This window comes from Mustelus asterias, chromosome 14 (genome assembly GCF_964213995.1).
Source record: "Mustelus asterias chromosome 14, sMusAst1.hap1.1, whole genome shotgun sequence".
Lineage (NCBI taxonomy): Eukaryota > Metazoa > Chordata > Chondrichthyes > Carcharhiniformes > Triakidae > Mustelus > Mustelus asterias.
The window spans coordinates 90,838,977-90,860,212 of NC_135814.1; the positions used below are offsets into that span (position 1 = coordinate 90,838,977).

Below are 21,236 nucleotides of genomic sequence, written 5' to 3' on the forward strand. Positions count from 1 at the left end.
ATGTCTGGATCCCCTTCATGTCTGGATCCCCTTCATGTCTGGATCCCATTCATGTCTGGATCACATCTGGGTCGGCACAATGGCACAGTGGTTAGCACTACTGCCTCACAGCGCCAGAGACCCGGGTTCGATTCCCAGCTTGGGTCGCTGCCTGCGCGGAGTTTGCACATTCTTCCCATGTCTGCGTGGGTTTCCTCTAGGTGCTCCGGTTTCCTCCCACACTCCAAACATGTGCGGGTTAGGTTGATTGGCCATGGTAAATTGACGCTAGTGTCAGGAGGATTAGCATGGTAAATATGTGGGGTTATGGGAATAGGACCTGGGTAAGATTGTGGTCGGTGCAAGCTCGATGGGCCAAATGGCCTCCTTCTGCACTGTAGGGATTCTATGGATTCCTTTCATGCCCAGATTCCTTTCATGCCCTCCACCTCTGGATCCTCTTCACATCCAGATCCTCTTCACATCCGGATGCTTTTCACATCTGGCTCCACTTCCAGTTTGGATTCACTTTGCATACAGATCCACTGCACATCCAGATCCACTTCAAGTCTGGATCCGCTACATTTGATTTGATTTATTATTGTCACATGTATTAATATACAATGAAAAGTATTGTTCCTTGTGTGCTATACAGAGCATACTGTTCATAGAAAAGGAAAGGAGAGAGTGCAGAATGTAGTGTAACAGTCATAGCTAGGGTGTAGAGAAAGATTAACTTAATGCGAATTAGGTCCATTCAAAAGTCTGCTAGCAGCATGGAAGAAGCTGTTCTTGAGTTGGTTGGTACATGTCCTCAGACCTTTGTATCTATCGCCAGATGGAAGAAGGTGGAAGAGAGTACGTCCAGGGTGTGTGGGGTCCTTAATTATGCTGGCTGTTTTTCCGAGGCAGCGGGAAGTGTAGACAGTGTCAATGGGTGGGAGGCTGCTTTGAGTGATGCACTGGGCTTTGTTCATGACCCTTTGTAGTTTCTTGTGGTCTTGGGCAGAGCAGGAGTCATACCAAGCTTTGATACAAACAGAAAGAATGTTTTCTCTGGTGCATCTGGTGAAAGTTGGTGAGAGTCATAGCCAAATTGCCTTAGCCTCCTGAGAAAGTAAAGGCTTTGGTGGGATTTCTTAACGATAGCGTCGGCGTTGTGGGACCAGCACAGGTTGTTGGTGATCTGGACACCTAAAGAACTTGAATTTTCGATCATTTCTACTTCTACTTGAAATTGATGTAGACAGGATCATGTCCTCCAATAGGCTCCCTGAAGTCGATGACAATCTCCTTTGTTTTGTTGACATTGAGGGAGAATTATTGTTGCCGCACCAGTTCACCAGATTCTCTATCTCTTTTCTGTACTCGGTCTCATCATTGTTTGAGATCCGACCCACTACGGTGGTGTCATCAGCAAACTTGAAAATCGAGTTGGAGGGGAATTTGGCCACACAGTCATAGGTATATAAGGAGTATAGTAGGGGGCTGAGGACACTGGTGTTGAGGATGATCATGGAGGAGGTGTTGTTGCCTATCCTTACTGATTGCAGTCTGTGGGTTAGGAAGTTCAGGACCCAGTTGCAGAGGGAGGAGCCGAGGCCCAGGCCATGGAGTTTGGAGATGAGTTTCGTAGGAATAATGGTGTTGAAGGCTGAGCTATTGTCAATAAATAGGTGTCTTTGTTCTCTTCATGGTGTTTCAGGGTTGATTGCAGAGCCAGGGAGATGGCATCTGTTGTGGTGATAGGCGAACTGTAATGGATCCAGGCAATCTGGGAGGGTGGAATTGATTTGTGCCATGACTAACCTTTCAAAGCACTTCATAATGATGGATGTCAGAATCACCAGATGATAGTCATTAAGGCACGCTGCCTGGCTTTTCTTTGGTACCAGGATACCAGGTCGTCTTCTTGAAGCAGACCGGGATCTCAGATTGTTGCTAAGAGAGGTTGAAGATGTATGCAAATACCCCCGTGAGCTGGTCCGTGCAGGATCTGAGTGCTCGTCCAAGTACCCCATCCAGGCCAGTCGCTTTTCATGGGTTGACATGTCCAGAGCGACTGGAACTGCTTCATATCCAGGTTCTTTCCACATTTGGAACTATTTCATGTCTGGATCCCCTTCACAACCGGATTCACTTCACATCCGGGTGCACTTCACGTCCGGATCTGCTTCATGCCAGAATCCACTTCACAACCAGATACACTTCATGTCCGGATCCTTTTCTGCCTGGATCTGGCTTTCCTTCTGACCTGGATCTGCTTCACGACCAGATCCCCTTCATGTATGGACCTTCACACCCAGATTCCTTCACATCCAGATTCACTTCATGACCTCTTTCTCTTCATGGTTAGATCCACTTCATATCCGTATCCCCTTCACATTTGGATCTAGCTCTCGCCCTGAACCCCTTCACATCTGGATCTAGCTCACCCCCTGAATCCCTTCACATTTGGATCCACTTCACGCTTGGATCCACTTCACATCCAGATCTATTTCATGTCCAGATCTGCTTCATCATCTCAACCCCTTCAAGTCCAGGTCCACTTCACTCCCTGAACCCCTTCAAGTCCAGACTACATATCATGCCCAGGTTCACTTCACATCCGGAACCACTTCACATCTTCATTCACATTATGCTCTAAACCACTTCATGTCCAGATTCACTTTATATCCTGAACCTCTTCAGGTCCAGATCCACTTCATGTCTTGAACCCCTTCATGTCGGAATCCACTTCATGTCCAGATCCACTTCATGTGCGGATCTATATCACGCCCTAATCCCCTTCATGCTCTGTTCCTGTCCCTGCCTGAATCAATTTTGTGTCTTGATTTACTTCATGCCATGATTCCCTTTATGTCCGGATCCACTACATGTCCTGAACCGCTTCACATCCAGATCTTCTTCAATCCTGCTTCATCTGGTGGGAATATTGAATGTCTTCTCCCTTCAGGCCTGAGTCAAAATGTCCATAGAGTTTAAGTGTGGGGAGATGGAAGTGTTGAGGCAATGTCACTGGACTCATAGTCCAGAGGCCCAGGCTAATATTCTGGGAACATGGGTTCAAATCCCACCATGGCAGCTGGTGGAATTTAGACTCAATTAATAAATCTGGAATATAAAGCTAGTCTTAGTAATGGTGATCATGACAACTATCATCAACTGTTGTAAAAACCCATCTGATTCACTGAGGGAAGGAAATCTGCAATCCTTGTCTGACCTACATGTCACTCCTGACCCACACCAATGTAGTTGACTCTTAACTACCCTCAGTTCAAGTGCATCAGAGGTGGGCAACAAATATTGGCCTTGTCAGTGGTGCCCACAGCTCATGAAAGAATAAAGAAAAAAACTGATGCGCTGGGACCCTGATCTGATTTTGCTGTCTGCTCATGAAGACAAGGTGATGAACTGGGTATGATGGATGATTTGGTCAGCTCTCAAGCAGTCAAATAATCAATGGACATTTTAACTGTCCAATGTCCATTTCAGCCATTGAACCATAGAAATGATCCAGCACAGAAGGGGGCCATTTGGCCCATCTTGTCCATGCCGACCCAAAAGTACCCACTTGCCCTTTCTCATTCCATCTTCCTGCACACAGCCCATAGTCCTAAACCTTACAGCACCTAAGGTGCAGATCCAGGTACTTTTTAGATGAGTTGGCCGCAATTGGAATATAGTGTTCAATTCTGGTCGCCACACTACCAGAAGGGTGTGGAGGCTTTGGAGAGGGTACAGAAAAGATTTACCAGGGTGTTCCTGGTATGGAGGGTATTAGCTATGAGGAGAGATTGGAGAAACTTGATTTGTTCTCACTGGAGCGACGGAGGTTGAGGGGAGACCTGATAGAAGTCGACAAGATTATGAGAGGCATGGACAGAGTGGATAGTCAGAAGCTTTTTCCCAGAGTGGAAGAGTGAGTTACTAGGGGGCATAGGTTTAAGGTGCGAGGGGCAAGGTTTAAAGGAGATGTACGAGGCAGATTCTTTACACAGAGAGTAGTGGGTGCCTGGAACTTGTTGTCGGGGGAGGTAGTGGAAGCGGATACAACAGTGACTTTTAAGGGGCGTCTTGACAAGTACATGAATAGGATGGGAATAGAGGGATATGGTCCCCAGAAGGGTCAGGGATTTTAGTTAAGTCGGGCAGCATGGTCGGTGCAGGCTTGGAGGGCCAAAGGGCCTGTTCCTGTACTGTAATTTTCTTTGTTCTTTGAGTTTAGGGTCTCTGTCTTCACCACCAACTCAGGCAACGAATTCCAGACACCCACCATCCTCTACATAAAAAGGTTTTTCCTCATATCCCCTCTATTCCTTCTGCCACTTAGCTTGAATCTATGATCCCTTGTTTTTCAACTCTCTGTCAAAAGAAGCAGGTTCTTCCTTTCTACTCTACATCTATCCCTCATTTTGCATACCTCAATCATGTCACCTCTCAGCTTTCTCTGTTCCAAGAAAACAACCCCAACCTCTCCAATCTCTCCTCATAACCACAATTCCCCAACCCTGACAACATTCTAGTAAATCTTCTTTGCACTCTCTCCTGAGCAATTACGTCCTTCCTGTAATGTGGTAACCAGAACTGCACACAATTTTCCAGTTGTGGCCTCACCAGTGTCTTACACAGTTTCATCATTATGTCCCTACTTTTGTACTCTGTATCTCTGCCAATGAAGGAGAGCATTCATATGCCTTCTTTACAACCTTATCTACCTGTACTGCTATCTTTAGGGGACCTGTGCACTTGCATGTCAAGATCTCACATTTCATCTACTCCTCTCAGTATATTCCTATTTTATTGTGTATTCCCTTTCACTGTTTGATCCCCCTAAATGCATTACCTCATACTTATCAGAGTTGAACTTCATCTGCCACTTTCCTGCCCACTCCACCAAACCATTTATATTATTTTGGAGCTTGTAGCTATCCTCTACATTATCCACCACATGGCCAATTTTTGTGTCATCTGCAAATTTTCCAATCGTGCCCCTCATGTTCAAGTCCAAATCGTTAATATATAAAACAAACAGCAGGGGTCCCAACACCGAGTCCTGCGGAACACCACTTAGAACATTTTTCCATTCACAATGGCAGCCATCGACCATTGCACCATGTTTCCTGTTGCGAGGGCAACTTTGGATCCAATTCACCACACTACCCTGTATCCCATGGGATTTTCCTTTTCTAACCAGTCTTCCATGTGGAACCTTGTCAAGTGGCTTACTAAAATCCATACAAACAATATCCTCTGCACTATCCTCGTCGATCCACCTTGTCACTTCCTCAAAGATTTCAGTAAATTTGTACAGCATGACTTTACCTTAAAAAAGCTATGGGGTGGAATTTTACCACTGCTTTACACCCACTTTTCGGCAGGAAAATGCCGTAAAATTGGGCATAAAGCGACTAGCATGAATGGTGTCTGTTTTTGCGACCGGCACGATTTTATGACACCCGGATTTCCGGCGCGGTCAACCTCCTGCTGGAAATGGGTGACAGACTGATTAATTTATGTGTTCGTTCATTTCCATGTGTTTAGCGAGCTTGGCACTCAATCATCAGGCTCACTTGCTTTTATGGTCCTGCCAGGAGAGGTTCCCTCCGGCGAGGAAAACACCTGTCCCCTCCCCATGAACAGTGAACAGTCGTGTTAGCCTCGCTGGTGGAAGCAGAGGCCATTGAGGCCCACCAGGGAGGCTGAGTGCAAGGTGGGGATGCTCCTTGGCCAGTGGCAGCTTGGCACCTGGGCAATGCCAGCCTGGAACTTGGGCAATGTTCACCAGGCACCTGGGCAATGCCAAATGGGCAGTGCCAGGTGACGGGGCCAATGGGGGTGGGGTCCCTGGGGTGGGGTCTGTGGGGGCAGGGTCAATGGGGGGCAGGGCCTGTGGGGGGCCCACTGCCACTCTGCATGTGATCGGTGGGGGAGGGAGAGGGTCCACAATCGGTGGGGGAGGGGGTCCACAATCGATCTGAGCAGCTGGGGGGTGGGGGGTCGGTGGGGGCTGCATCACGGGCCACAGGCCCCCATGGTTGCGGGGGAGGGGAGCTAGTTGCGGCTGCCTGCAGTAGCAGGGGCCTGACAGCTCTCTCTCACCCTGTCAGACCCCTGCTACTGTTAATGTGCATGTGCAGCATCAGAGGTCTGCACATGCACAATACCGCCCTCTACAGGCTATCTGGTGAGTTAAGCCCTGCCCACAGCCTCTCTGGCCAGAAACAAACTAATCTAAAATTTCAGAGACACTGTGCACAAGATTGGGCGTGAAAACTCACCCAAAAACAGATCTGGAACTCTCCCATTTTCAGACTAGCTGGACATTTAGAAAAAAGTCTCGTAGAATTCCGCCCAAGCTATCTATTCCTCATGAGTCCATGACTTTTTAAGTGACAGTTTATCCCATCCCTCAGGATTGATCATAGAATCATAGAAACCCTACAGTGCAGAAGGAGGCCATTCGGCCCATCGAGTCTGCACCAACCACAATCCCACCCAAGCCCTACCCCCACATATTTACCCGCTAATCCCTCTAACCTACGCATCTCAGGATTCTAAGGGGCAATTTTTAAACTGGCCAATCAACCTAACCCGCACATCTTTGGACTGTGGGAGGAAACCGGAGCACCCGGAGGAAACCCACGCAGACACGAGGAGAATGTGCAAACTCCACACAGACAGTGACCCGAGCCGGGAATCGAACCCGGGACCCTGGAGCTGTGAAGCAGCAGTGCTAACCACTGCGCTACCGTGCCGCCAGATTGATTCTAACAATTTGCCCACCACCGAAGTAAGACTAACTGGTCTATAATTGTTTTGCATTTCCTTCGTACCCTTTTAAACAACAGCAGTTCCCCTGTGTCGAGTGAAGATTGAAAAATAATCCTCAGAGCATCTGTTATTTCCTTCCTGACCTCCTTCAACAGCCTAGGGAACAATCCATTCGGCCTTGGTGACTTACCAAATTTCCAGGATTCCAACTCCTCTTCACTTGTTATCCAAATGTATCCAACATTTCATGCTACTCCTCTTGTTCACATCATTCCTTTCCTTTGTGAATAGGGAGACAAAATATTCATTTAAATCTTTTCCCTTTTCCTCTGCATCTTCACACAAGTTCCCCTTATTCATCTGTGATTGGTTCTACTTTTTCCGTAACTATTCTTTTGCTCTTTATATACTGGTAAAATATCTTTGATGTTTCCTTTCTTGTTTGCTAATGTTTTTTCATGCCTTCACTTTGATTTCCTTTTTTTTACTTGACCCCTGTACTTTCTATACACCCTGAGGCTCTCTGCAGTATTGAGTTTTTTGTGACTTTGATAAGCTTTCTTTTTCTGTTTAATCTTCCCTTGTATATTTCTAGATAATAAAGGGGGTCTAGATTTGGCAGTGCCATTCTTATTTTTGGAGGGGACATGCTTTGTACCCTAAGGATCTCGCTTATTAGTGCTTCCCACTGGTTTACCACTAATTTATCCTTCAGCAGTATTGTCCAGTCCACCTCAGCCAAATCACTTCTCAGTTTTGTAAAATTTGCCTTCCCTTAATTTAAAACTTTTACTCCTGATTTATCTCTGTCCTATTCCATAGTAATACTAAATCTAACCGAATTGAGGTCATTATCCCTGATATGGTCAGAAACGGGCAGCACGGTGGCACAGTGGTTAGCACTGCTGCCTCACAGCTCCAGGGACATGGGTTCAATTCCCAGCTTGGGTCACTGTCTGTGTGGAGTTTGCACATTCTCCCTGTGTCTGCGTGGGTTTCCTCCGGGTGCTCCAGTTTCCTCCCACTGTCCAAAGATGTGCGGGTTAGGTTGATTGGCCATGGTAAATTGCCCCTTAGTGTCCTGGGATACGTAAGGTAGAGGGATTAGCGGGGCAAATATATGGGTTTACAGGGATAGGACCTGGGTGGGATTGTTGTCAGTGCAGACTCGATGGGCTGAATGGCCTCCTGCACTGTAGGGAGTCTACGGTCGCCCAGTGTCACTTCACCCATTTGCCCATCTTCACTTTCCAAGATTAAATCCAGAACTGGGTTTCCTCTCGTTGGCTTTGTCATGTATTGTTTAAAAATATTTTTACACAGTACATGAATTTTTCAACCTCAATGCCCCTTATATTGTTTGAAACCCAATTGATATTGGGATAGTTAAAGTCTCCTACTTTTTAAAAAATTGTACTTTTTGGTACTTTATTCCTAATCAGAAGTCAATTAAGTCCAAACAGAGTCCCCACATGAAGGACAAATCAGATCCAAGCTGACAAGACAAGAATATCCATCCCATCTTGGGCTTGATCAACAAGATCCAAGCTGACAGGATAAAGCATTACACCTCCTCCCCAGATTGATTTGAGCTTCATCTTCGCCAAAAGGCCAAGAATGGCTTTGAAAAATTGCATCAGATAAAGCCTTGGTTTAACCTCATTGGCTACCCTGATCGCCTGCTCTACCCTAGCACAGGCAAATCATGATTGCAGGCATCAGCACACCCCAAGTGCAATGGGCTAGCCACATCCCCTGCCTGATCATGGTTTCACCCCTGCCAGGTAATCATCACCATGCCTAGCGAGGTTTGGAATGGCTCACCAAGTCTCCTACTATTATTGCCCTCTATTCCTCCAGGCAGAAATTTGTCTCCATATCTGTTCTTCTATCATCCTTTCACTATTTGGGTGTCTGTTGTCTACTCCTAGTGGTGTGACTGCTCCTTTTTTATACCTAAGATAAACCTATAAAACCTCATTTGTTAACCTATTTAGTATACCATTCCCTCTCACAGCTGTAATTGATTCTTTAACTAATAATGCTACCCCCACTCCTTTTTGTTACCCACTCTATCCTGCCTGAAAACTCCGTATCCAGGCATGTTGAACGGCTAATGTTGTTCCTCCTTTAACCAGCTTTCATTATAGCAATGATATAAATTGCTGCCATGTGTCTATCTGTGCTTCTTAGTTCACCTGTCTTCTTTGAATTGAATTGAAGTCTAAGCAATTCAACCCTGCCAATTTCCTTTGCTGGATGCTTTTTAACTTTGGTTTCTTTTGTCTTTCCGAGTTGCTGACTACATCACTAACTAATGTTCTACCTCCCATTTCCTGATTTGAATCTGACCCATGTAAACCTACCCTTTGGTTCCTATCTCTCTGCCATATTCGTTTAAAAACTTTCCAGTGAAACTAGCAAAAGCCCCCTCAAGGGTATTGGTCCCAGCTCTGCCCAGGTGCAACACGTAAGGCTTGTACAAATCACACTTTCTCCAGAACTGGTCCCAATGCCTCACAAATCTAAACCTCTCTCTGGTACACCATTTCTCCAGCCATGCATTCATCTGGTCTATCCTCCTATTCCTGCTAACGTGTAGCACTGGGCATAATCCTGAGATTGCTTGATTTGAGGTCCTGCATTTTAATCTGTCTCCTAGCTTCCTATATTCCACTTTCAGGACCTCATCCCTTTGTTGACCTGTATCATTAGTACTTATGTCAGGAGCATGAGCTTAAAATCACTCCCCTCTCCTCACCAATCACCTCTATTTTGGGCCAAATTCTCCCAAAAAATAACTTAGTGTCACCTCCAGCAGGTAAAGCGGTGAGAATTCCGTTGGATGTGTCAGCGTGATCCAGATCGTAATTCACCCACACTTAAAAGGGGTTCTCTCTGACACAAATCGCATTTGGTCCATCTCATTCAATTTTCCAGCCATAACACAATTTACTTCGGGGTTCATGAGGCTGGAGAATCTTGACCTTTATTCCTGAATGTTGCCATCAGTTGGAAACATTTCAGACACATCTCGCTCCTGTGGGTAGAACATTTCTGATGTTGGACTTTGCTATGTTAGTTTGAAGGCATTGACAACAGAGTTAAGGATGTGGAGTTGAAAAGGAGCCCAGTAAATCATTTCACAAATATTTTAAACCTTTGACTTTTACTCCCTCAGACTTTTCCAATGCAATTTGAACAGTGAGAATCCTGGGATGGGGGAGGGGTCTCTCAGTGGCTCTGTGACCATTGTATTAGATTGGTTCCAAAAACAAGGTGGATTAATACAAAAAGCTGAAAGGTGCCCTGCCAAAACAGGAAGGGTCTGCATGCACATAAATACATGTAAATTATGGACATATGAACATGCAAAATTGAAGGGTAGAAAAAGATGAGTCAGTCTATCAAACATGCCCCACAATTCACGATGGCTGTAGCCTCATGACTAAATTCATCATTACTTACGTTACCACAGCCATGAAATCTCCTGAGGCAAAAAAATCCCAGAGAAGATCCCAAGGTCAATGAAGGAAACAATTCTCTGGAAAATTCCTCTTTTGATCTCCTCAGTTAAAACCGTCCATGATATCACGTGGTCCAACCTTCTATGTGATGTTAAATGATGTTAGGAATCAATCCTTCTTTAAAGCAGAGTCAGAACCCACCCCACCAGACGGCAAAGTATTCCACAGGCTCACTATTCTCTGCATGGCTTCAATTCACAGCTCCTTTTGATTTCTCCTCCAGGATCTGTTTGCTGCAGATATCCCAGAGCGACACCGCAGTGCAACAAGCCCGCTTCTGGTCGAGCTGCCTCGAGGCCTTCAGAAATTTCAGGTCCGTTGATCCTAGCCAGCATTTTCTGTGAAAAAACGTAGGGGGCAATTCTCCCCCAAACATTCTAAGTGTTGAATTTGCATAAAAACTGGAGTAAATCCCACTGTTTTTTCCAGCAGACGTTTCAAAATGAATTTTCCACACTCTGTGCACTGCAGAGTGCACGAGCAGGAATCTTGTGAAAAATCAGAGGGTGGGGCCTATTCCCGCTGGAGAAGCCAGCAGCATAGCACGAAGTGGGCAACGGCGCATGCGCCGATCTGTCAGCACCGAGATCGGCACAAGCACAGTGGCCCCGCACTGCTGGCCTTCTGATTGCTGGCCAGCTCGATCGCCGGCCAGCCCTGCCACTCTCGCATCGCTGACCCTTTCACCTCCCATGGCCCAATCGCTGGCCCCCCAAGCATGTCTGGGCAAGGCCTCGATACCACCGCCTGCCTCAATCTCTGCCCCAAACACCTGATTATCCCCCCACCGTCCGCAGTCCCTCCCCCTCCCCCTTGCAGACCAACCCATCCCCCCCATCCCAATATCCTGCCCTGATCACTGGCCTCCCTCCCTCTGCTCGTGATCCCTCTGCAGAATGGCAGCGAGACCCCTCACCCCCACCGATCACCCTCCACAGGCTCCAACCCCTCTGGCCCCGCCCCCTTGGCACTCCCTGATGCCTGGTGGGCATTGCCATTGCCAAGTTGGCAATGTCCAGGGGGCACCCCCTCTCACCCCCAATCTCCTGAGGAGCCTCGATGGCCCCCCTTCACTGCAGTGGGGTCTGGCCGCCAGCTCCCCATTAGTGGGGAGCTGTTGTAAACCCCGCTGGAGTAAACCACTCCTGTCCAGGGGTGGGGGAAGGTTAGCGGGCCCAGAGACTTCAGTCCTGCTGATTATATGTTAAAGATATTTAAATTAGGATTACCATAATTTTTTCAGTTCTATGCCGATTTTTGGTGTGGAGCTGGTGGCTGCCAGAGGCTCGTGGAGGCCTTGGCACTCAGTGGGGAGTCCGCTACACGGCCTCCGCTTGAGTCTCCCGGCTCGGTTCGCTGCGCTACAGAAGCAGTGCAGCGGGCTGGCAGAATCGTCCCCGTAAAGTTCCCACACCCACACTTGTTCCCAACCCATTTGGAGGGAACGAGAATTGGAGGGAACTTGTGTCGGTTGCCTGCATTGGATTTGCTGTAGAGTACATTTGGTTCAGGTTAAATTGGGGTCCCTGACTGTAATGTGTAGCTATTCCTCCATGCTTCTTATGTTACAGGGCATAATCTTGTGCCCTCCCCCATGGCAAGTTTAGGTGGGGGAGGGAGGGGAGTGCAGTTGTGCGGGGTCTTCCCAGAAAGAAGCAATACAGGGCTCTCTCCGGCTCACCAGTCAATGGCGAGAATCCCAGTCATCTCCACAAGATTCTGGTTAAAGTCAGTGGCTGTAGTCTCAGGGCTGGGAGAGAAGACTGAATTTAAATATAACGATAAAGGCAAAATAATTTGGATGCTAGAATCTGAATAAAAAACAGAAAATGCTGGGAAATGCAGGTCTGACAGCATCTGTGGAGAGAGTAGAACCAGCGTGTTGAGTCAGGATGACCCTTCATCAGAGCTGAAGACAAGGAAAATTGGACAAGGTTTCTACTGTGAGGATGACGGAGGGGTTGACGGTTTTTTCTATGCCATTCCTATCAATTACAACCCTCTCCAACTCCCCTCCCCCCTCACTCTCACAGTATAAATCTTGTTCGATTTTCCTTGTCTTCAGCTCTGACGAAGGGTCATCCTGACTCAAAACGTTAACTCTATTCTCTCTCCACAGATGCTGTCAGACCTGCTCAGATTTTGCAGCATTTTCTGTTAAATACAATGAGCTGGCTGTATTCCTTGACTGGAGTGACCTTCAGCCAAAGTTATGAGCTCGTATGAGAGGCAGATTCAGATGTCCCCTTATAGTTAAATTCTTCTTGTTTGGGTAAAGACATCTGAACTTGGACTGAACTGCTGCTGCATGAACCTTACTGTGAAAAACTGAATGAACAAGGATTTTGTTTTTAGAAATAGCTATTTTCTTCCTAAAAGAACTGAATCGAACTAGGTTGGAGAGCGATGGTGGAGTGCAGTGGTGTTAACTACTTTGAGTTTTTGTGGATGAGAAGAATGGGATATCCCTCACCGATTCCAAAGTCCTGTTACATCAATATGATTCTGGTTGTTATGCTTACAGGAGGCAGATTGGGAAGAGCAGAGGAATTCTTCCTTTAAAAGTATTTAATTGCCTCTGAATAGCTTTAGGGTGTCCTGTGGCTCTGAATGATGCTTTATAAAAGTAAATCCCTTTTTCCCTTTGATATCCAAGTATCTAGCCAAAGGTTGGAGATATTTTCCCTTATTATCCCTGGCTGCTCGATGAGTTGTTGAGTAAAACAGAACATTGGACTACAACTGGACTCCTTGAGATAAAGCAGAACAACAATGTTTTTACAGTTGCAATGATCTTGAAGCTAGAACACTGTTATCAACTACATGGCTTGGAGTCAATGGTCATGTCAGTTTGTCAACAGTCTGACTGGAGAATGTATGAGGAGTGCACATATGGCCAGAGTGAAAGGAGGTTCATTACAAATAGTTAATGTGATTGGTCATAGCCCTATCATGCTTTAAACGCCACAGATAGCCTCTCCAATTGAGTTTCCTGGAATGTTACAATTTATTCTTTGTGAATTGAAAGGGTTTGACACTTATTTTTAAGCTAGTGAATGGCTAAGCTGCAAACTCTTCTGAGGTTGCAGTTGAACCAACTGTGTGAGAGAGGCTTGGTAGTTTGATTTACCCTTACAACCAGTCCTTCATCTCTTTCTGGTCAATTTGCATTTACACAGTGCCTTTAACATAATAAAACATTCCAAGACATTTCACAAGAACATTATTAGATGGAATTTAACACTGAGCCACATAAGAAAATATTAGGGCAGGTAACCGATATTGGGCCAAAGCTGTAGGTTTTAAGGTGCATCTTAAAAGAACAGAGGTTTTGGGACAGAATTCCAGAGCTTAGGGTCTTGGCAGCCGAAGGCTGTTCAGGACCACATGGAAGTGTTTAAGAAAATAGGGTGGATTAATACAAAAAGCTATAGCTGAAGGACACAGGTAATATGGGGATGCTCCAGGAACCTTGGGTAATATTTGTGACAACATGGAAACAACTGCATAGGGCAGCTGGAGTGACACATTCTAGCACTTATTGCTACGAACAGAAGGTTGTATACTATTGAGTCAAAAATTGAGTTGTTCATTGGGGTGAAGAATGTGTGGGGCCTCGGATGTTCTTGCTAACCAGGGTGCCTACAGCTCTTGTCCTGATCTAGCTCTCACTTGATGATGAGGGAGAATTAGCCTTGTAAACTGCATTGCCTGTCTCAGTGGGAGGCCTTGTTTACCAGGCCTGTGGCAGGAATTAGCCTTAAAGATAACTGACAATGGAACAGGCATTTCAGGTTGGTAGATCCCAATCACATTTACATAATGGGCAGCACGGTAGCACAGTAGTTCGCACTGCTGCTTCATAGCGCCAGGGACCTGGGCTCGATTCCCGGCTTGGGTCACCGTCTGTGTGGAGTTTGCACGTTCTCCCCGTGTCTGCGTGGGTTTCCTCCGGGTGCTCTGGTTTCCTCCCACATTCTGAAAGGCGTGCTGGTTAGGTGCATTGACCCGAACAGGCGCCGGAGTGCAGCGACTAGGGGAATTTTACAGTACATTGCAGTTCATTGCAGTGTTAATGTAAGCCTTACTTGTGACTAATAAATAAATAAAAATAATTCCCAGCCAGACAGTCCAGTTTGACTGAAGTGGCACTTGGCACAAGTTGGAGGATTTTTATGGGTGTAAAACAGGCCTAACAATTTAACAGCACATAGACCAATCTATCCAATCATTGAACAATTGCTCAGGGATTCTTACTTGAGGCAGGCTTGGAAGCTGCCTGAATTGAATGCAGGTTTAGTCTCATGCAAACTGCACCGAGCATTTCTGAGTCTTGGGCTGTAAAACCAGCAGTCCTCAATGCAATAAATCTGCAGTAATGCCCAACAATGCTGCACTGCCCCAAAATGCACTGTTTTCCTCTAATTCAGTGTTAATGGATAGATTTGTGGAATCTAGGTTACAACATTGGAATTACGAGACAAATAAAGACCAGGGTCTATAATTCTGGTGGTCACATAACAAAAAAAAGGAGTTGTTGATTAATCTTGGCAATCAGCTACAACTGACTGAGATATGAGAGGGAAAATTCCAGCTATCTAATGGAGAACATTCTCTGATTTGTACAAGAGATATTTCACATTTTTGTTCTGTGCACAGCCAGTTTCTTGGGATCAGCTTCAAGGGGATCCAGTTGGGCAGCCAGTGGCTCATCTGTCCGCGATCAAGCATACAACTGGAGAGGCCATTTACTGTGACGATATACCAAGCCAGGAGGGAGAGCTCTTCTTGGCATTGGTCACCAGCTCCAGAGCTCATGCAAAGATTGTGTAAGTTAGCCACCTGCAAACCAAAATATTGTTCCAGGGCAATAACTGAAAACTGTATTTACATAAGAACAAGAATATTTTTAGGAAGAGGCAAAGCTGTAAAGCCACATTACCTATTATCTTTTCACAGATTACCTATCCATTGATTCACCATATCCCTCAACCCACCTACTCACCTTCTCACTATATCCTCCAAAACCACTTTTTAAAAATTATTTTACAGGTTGTGGGCATCGCTGGCTAGGCCAGCATTTATTGCCTGTTACGAATTGCCCTTGAAAAAGTGGTGGTGAGCTGTCTTCTTGAACCCACTGCGGTCCATGTGGTGTAGGTGCACAAACCGTGCTGTTATGGAGGGAATTCCAGAATTTTGACCCAGCGGCAGTGAAGGAACAGTGAAGTAGTTCTCAGCCAGGATGGCAAGTGGCTCCAAGGGGAACTTATAGGTGGTCGTGTTCCCATGCAGTTACTTCCCTTGTCCTTCTACATGATAGAAGTCTTGGAACTGAAAGGTGCTGTCTAAGGAGCCTTGGTGAGTTGCTGCAGTACATCTTGTATATGGTAAACAGTGCTGCCACTGAATGTTTGGTGCCAGTCAAGTGGGCTGCTTTGTCCTGAATGGTGTCAGGCTTCTTGAGTGTTGTTGGAGTTTCACTCATCCAGACAAGGGGAGAGTATTCCATCATGCTCCTGAATTATGCCTTGTAGATGGTGGACAGGCTTTGGGGAGTCAGGAGGTGAGATATCCAGCACAAACTTCCTAGCCTCTGACCTGCTGTTGTAAGTCACAGTATTCATATGGCTGATTCAGTTCAGTTTCTGGTCAATGTTAACCCATAGGATGTTGATAGTGGGGGATTCAGAATGGTAATGCCACTGAACGTCAAAGGGAGATGGTTGGATTCTCTCTTGTTGAAGATGGGAACTGCCTGGCACTTGTGAGGGGTAAATGTTACTTGCTACTTATCTGCCCAAGCCTAAATGTTGTCCAGGTCTTGCTGCATATAGGCATGGATTGCTTCAGTATTTACTCTAACACCACCTGTTACCTTTTCATTTTATCCCCCAACCCTGCCTACCCATTTTCTCACCAGTCCAACATATCTAGTTGTAGAGTCATCGGCTGGAAGTTTTCGATGTAACAGGGCTCTTCCTGCTGGGGTTGAAAGCAGGGAGGGGGCATCCTGCTTCAGTGGACAGTGGGACACAGGGCCACACTTTAAAGGTAGCAGCTAATTAAGTCCAATTAAAGAAAGCAGCCCAAGTCCAAAAGCTGAAGGTTTTTAAAAGTACATTAACTTGCAAAATTGATTGATGTGTGATTGATTGCAAAAGCTTTCTGATACCCTTAAAATTCAAACTATAAGTTAAATAGCTTCTTCTCCACCACAGCAACACTACGGGCTAACAACAGGCTGGATTCCTTACATCCTGGTCCCCTTTCTCAGTTAAAAGCTAATTACACTCTGCACTATTTATATATCATATCCCCTCAATCTCTCTCATGATCATACCCAGATCACACTCTATCCCAATGTTCCATTTAACCGTACAATCTCCCTTCTGATTGCACTATGTCCTATTTAGTACACAACATCACTTGCTGAGCTTTCTCCTGATCACACCATATGGCTCCAACACTGGCATCTACCCATGTATGTGGAAAATTGCCCATCCACATAACGCAGGACAAATCCAATCTGCTGATTAGCACCCCATCAGTCTTCTCTCGTTCATCAGCAAAATGATGGACCATGTTATTGACGGTGCTATAAATTGGAAGTTACTCAGCAACCACCTGCTCACTGTGCCCACTTAGCTTCTTTACATCCTTCACCCGAACATGAACAAGGGGGCTCAATTCAAGAGCTGAGGTAAGAGTGACTGCCCTTGACATCAAGGCAGCATTAGGCTCAGCTGCAGGAGAGGGTGGGCAAGATTGGAACAGCAATAACAAGAGGAGATTAGATAGATAAGGGAATAGAGCAACTTTTCTGTTGATGTAGACATGAATCCAGGATAGTATGTTGCCTCCTGGTGCCAGGATCAAGGATGAAGTGATTAGCACTGCTGCCTCACAGTGCCAGGGACCCAGGTTCAATTCTACCCTTGGATGATTGTCTGTTTGGAGTTTGCATGTTCTCCCCATGTCTGTGTGGGTTTCCTCCGGGTGCTCCGGTTTCCCCCCACCGTCCAAAGGTGTGTGGGTTAGGTTGAAAGGCCATGCTAAGCTCGATGGGCCAAATGACTCCTTCTGCGCCATAGGGATTCAATGTCTGAACGGCTGCAGAGAACCCTGAGGGGGCAGGTAAACAGCCAGCAGTTGTGGTCCACACTGGTGTCAACAACAAAGGTCGAACGTGGGGTGGCACGGTAGCACAGTGGTTAGCACTGCTGCTTCACAGCTCCAGGGATCTGGGTTCGATTCCCGGCTTGGGTCACCGTCTGTGTGGAGTTTGCACATTCTCCTCGTGTCTGCGTGGGTTTCCTCTGGGTGCTCCGGTTTCCTCCCACAGTCCAAAGATGTGCGGGTTAGGTTGATTGGCCATGCTAAAATTGCCCCTTAGTGTCCTGAGATGCGTAGGTTAGAGGGATTAGTGGGTAAAATATGTAGGGATATGGGGGTAGGGCCTGGGTGGGATTGTGGTCGGTGCAGACTTGATGGGCCGAATGGCCTCTTTCTGTACTGTAGGGTTTCTATGATTTCTATGAAAGAGAAATACAGTCCTGCAGTCAGAATTTAGGGAGCCAGGTATGAAATGAGCAATCAGGACCTCAAAAGTAGTAATCTCCAAATAACTTCCAGGACTTCGTGCAAGTGAATATAGAAATAGATAAGGTAAAGTCGCCATAGTCCCAGACAGCCATAAGCTGCTCTCTCCTTTGAGGGGAAGAGCTGACTGGTGGTTATTTAAGCTGAGGAACAACACACCTCAGAGAGGGGCAAGGTTGAGAAGGCAGGGCCTTCATGAATAACCATAGCCATTATGGGAATTGAAACCATGCTGTTGGTATAACTCAGCAGCATGAACCAGTTGTCTAGCCAACTGAGCTAAACTGACCTCCAGAAATAGAAGAGTACATCAAAAAAGACGGTGCACGAGGGAGGGCTTTAGATTCCTAAGAGGTTGAGATCAGTTCTGGTGAAGATAGGACCTGAAGAGGCATGATGGCTTGCACCCAGATGCAGAACCAATTTCCTTGCAGGGCAATTTGCCAGTGCTATTGGGGAGGTTATATACCAACTTGGTAGGAGTGTGGGAACTAGGATACTAAAGAGGAATACCAAGGTGCAAAGAAGATTGTGCAAGAGTAGGAAATAGGAAAGAATTAGATAGGTTCAGTGTAAGAGGGAAAGTAATAAAGTTTAAATTAGGGTTACTACTGAGCATGTATGTGAATGTGCAAGTATGGTAAATAAGAAAGGTAAGTTTTCAATGCAGATGACCATATGGAGGTTTAAAGTTGTGGCAATAACAGAGATCTGGCTGAAAGAAGGGCAGCACTGTGTATTAAATAATTCTGGATACAAGGTTTTCAGGAAAGATAAAGGAAAGAAAGGGGGAGGGGTAGCATTATTGATTAAGGAGAGCATTGCAATGCTGGAAGGCAAGGATGTCTCAGAGAGGTCACAGATTCTGTATGCAAGTCTGTATGAAAGCATGACCCTGAGCTTTCAGTCGCTTGTCATTTTAATTCCCCATCTTGCTCCCATTCTGGCCGTTCTTTACATGGCCTGCTGCAGTGTTTCAGTGAAGCTCAACACAAGCTGGAGGCACAACCTCTTCTCTTTTAACACACACTCTACAGCCTTCTGAATTCAGCAATAAGTTCAACAATTTCAGATCGTAACCTCTGTCCCCATCTTGTTCTATGTGTTTTGTTTTGTCAGATCAGTCTGGCCTCATTTCTTTCTTTATCCTTTTATGTTGTGTTCAGTGTTGTTGTGAGAGTGTTGCTGTTACCTGGCCTGTTGAGCATCTCCAGCATTTTTTGAAATGTATCCAAGTTTACTGATGATACAAAACTAGGTGGCAAAATAAATGGTGAAGAAGACAAAAAAACTGCAAAGGGAGACAGACCCCCCATTCAAAAATATTTAACATCCTTTTTACTTTCAAGTGTACGCAATGATCTCAATTACAATTGGACATCAATAGATCTAATTTGGAATGAATTTGCTCTCAAATTTGATAGTGTGCTCAAAGCTATCATGTCCACTCAAAGCTATATCCATATGCACTCAAAACTATTCGTGCACTCAAAACTATCCAATGCACTCAAAGGTATCCAGCGCACTCAAAGCTATCAAAAAGCTCAGCTACTTGCTCTAAAAATACAAGGAAATTATTTAAATAATACCTGATTTAATCAGTTTTTCATTTGGTCCAAAACATTGTTCCACTATACAGTGCATTCTTGAAAGCACCACCTGATTCCTATCAGTTCTTTATTAATTTCAGCCACAGGGTCCAAACTTTCCACTCGCCCACTTTACAGGTCTCAGGGTCTAAACTCTCCTCCCACGACCTCCCGCCAGTCTTCACACTCTCCTCTCACTCCCTCCAGTCTCTACACACTCCCCCTTATACCCTCCAGTCTCATCACTCTTCCCCCTCGCTCCCTCACTTCACCCTTTACCTTCTGACAAATTCTCCCCCTCCCCTCCAAACTTGCTAACCCACCCCCCTCCTTCCAGTCTCTCTCTCCATTTACTCTCTCGCTCCAGCCTTTCCCTCTCTTAAAACTGTCCCTCCAACCCTTTCCTCCAGCCCCCTCCAAAGTTTCTCCCTCGTTCCCCCCTCACTTCAGTTCCCTCCAAGCTCTCCCTCCAGTCTCCAGTCCCTGGGACCTCACCAACCTCACGCTGGGCCTCGCTAATCTCTCTCTTGGCCTGGTTATTCTCTTTCCAGGCCTCACTGATCTCTCTCAGGCCTTGCTGACCTCTCTCTGGCCTCACTTATCTCTCTCTGGGCCTCACTTGACCTCTCTCTGGCCTTCACTGATCTCTCTCAGGCCTTGCTGACCTCTCTTGGCCTCACTGATCTCTCTCTGGGCCTCACTTGCCTTTCTCTGGACCTCACTGATCTCTCTCAGGCCTTGCTGACCTCTCTCTGGCCTTCACTGATCTCTGTCTGGTCTTGCTGACCTCTCTCTGGTCTTGTTGACCTCTCTGTGGCCTTGTTGACCTCTCTGTGGCCTTGCCGACCTCTCTCTGGGCCTCACAGATCTCTCTCTGGGCCTCACTGTCCTCTCTCTGGCCTTCACTGATCTCTCTCTGGGCCTCATTGACCTCTCTCAGGCCTTCACTGACCTCTCTCAGGCCTTCACTGACCTCTCTCAGGCCTTCAATGACCTCTCTCAGGCCTTCACTGATCTCTCTCTGGCCTTCACTGGTCTCTCTCTGGCCTTCACTGACCTCTCTCTGGGCCTCACTGATCTCTCTCCAGCTCTCTTGGCCTTCATGGTCCACACTACTCCAGGACCGATGTCAAATCATTGCAGTGCCGCCTGGAAATTTTTACTTCCAGTTTCCAGTGGATCTGTCAATAGAGATATTTAGTTGCTAGGAGGGGGAGGAAGGAGAAGAGGGAGGATGGAGGATGGGTGGGGGAATGGAAAAGAAGAATTGGTGGAGTAGGTGGAGGGGTGTGGGTGGAGGAGAGAATGGGAATGGATGGAGGGAGAAGGGAGAGAAGTGGCTGAGGGCGGGAGGGGAGTGGTTGAGGGCGGGAGGGGAGTGGCTGAGGGCGGGAGGGGAGTGGCTGAGGGCGGGAGGGGAGTGGCTGAGGGTGGGAGGGGAGTGGCTTGGGGGCGGGAGGGGAGTGGCTGAGGGTGGGAGGGGAGTGGCTGAGGGCGGGAGGGGAGTGGCTGAAGGCGGGGGGAAGGAGATGAGAGGGGAGAAGGGAAATAAGGGAGCAGAAGAAGGGGAGAATGATAGGGGAGGGGAGAGAGTGGGGAAAAGGGGAGGGTAAGGGGGAAGATGAGAATGGAAGGGGGAAGGGGAGAGATGGGAGAGGGGAATGGGAAGGGGAGAGGGGAGAAGGGGAAGAAGGATAGCAAGGACAGGGTGAGGGGGGAAAAGGGGAGGTAAGGGTAAATGATGGGAAAGGGAAGAGGGAAAGGC

At 46.7% G+C, this 21,236-nt stretch overlaps 1 protein-coding gene across 5 annotated transcripts in view; it reads left to right on the forward strand.

Annotated features, from left to right (window-relative positions):
• The window catches only part of LOC144504089 (aldehyde oxidase 1-like), a 190,488-nt gene that overhangs the window by 86,975 nt on the left and 82,277 nt on the right, over positions 1-21,236 (forward strand). For all 5 annotated transcript variants that reach the window (XM_078229257.1, XM_078229258.1, XM_078229259.1 and 2 more), the window contains 2 exons: positions 10,504-10,593; positions 14,940-15,109. In XM_078229257.1, coding sequence (XP_078085383.1) covers positions 10,504-10,593; positions 14,940-15,109 — 260 coding nt within the window. The remainder of the gene's footprint in view (positions 1-10,503; positions 10,594-14,939; positions 15,110-21,236) is intronic.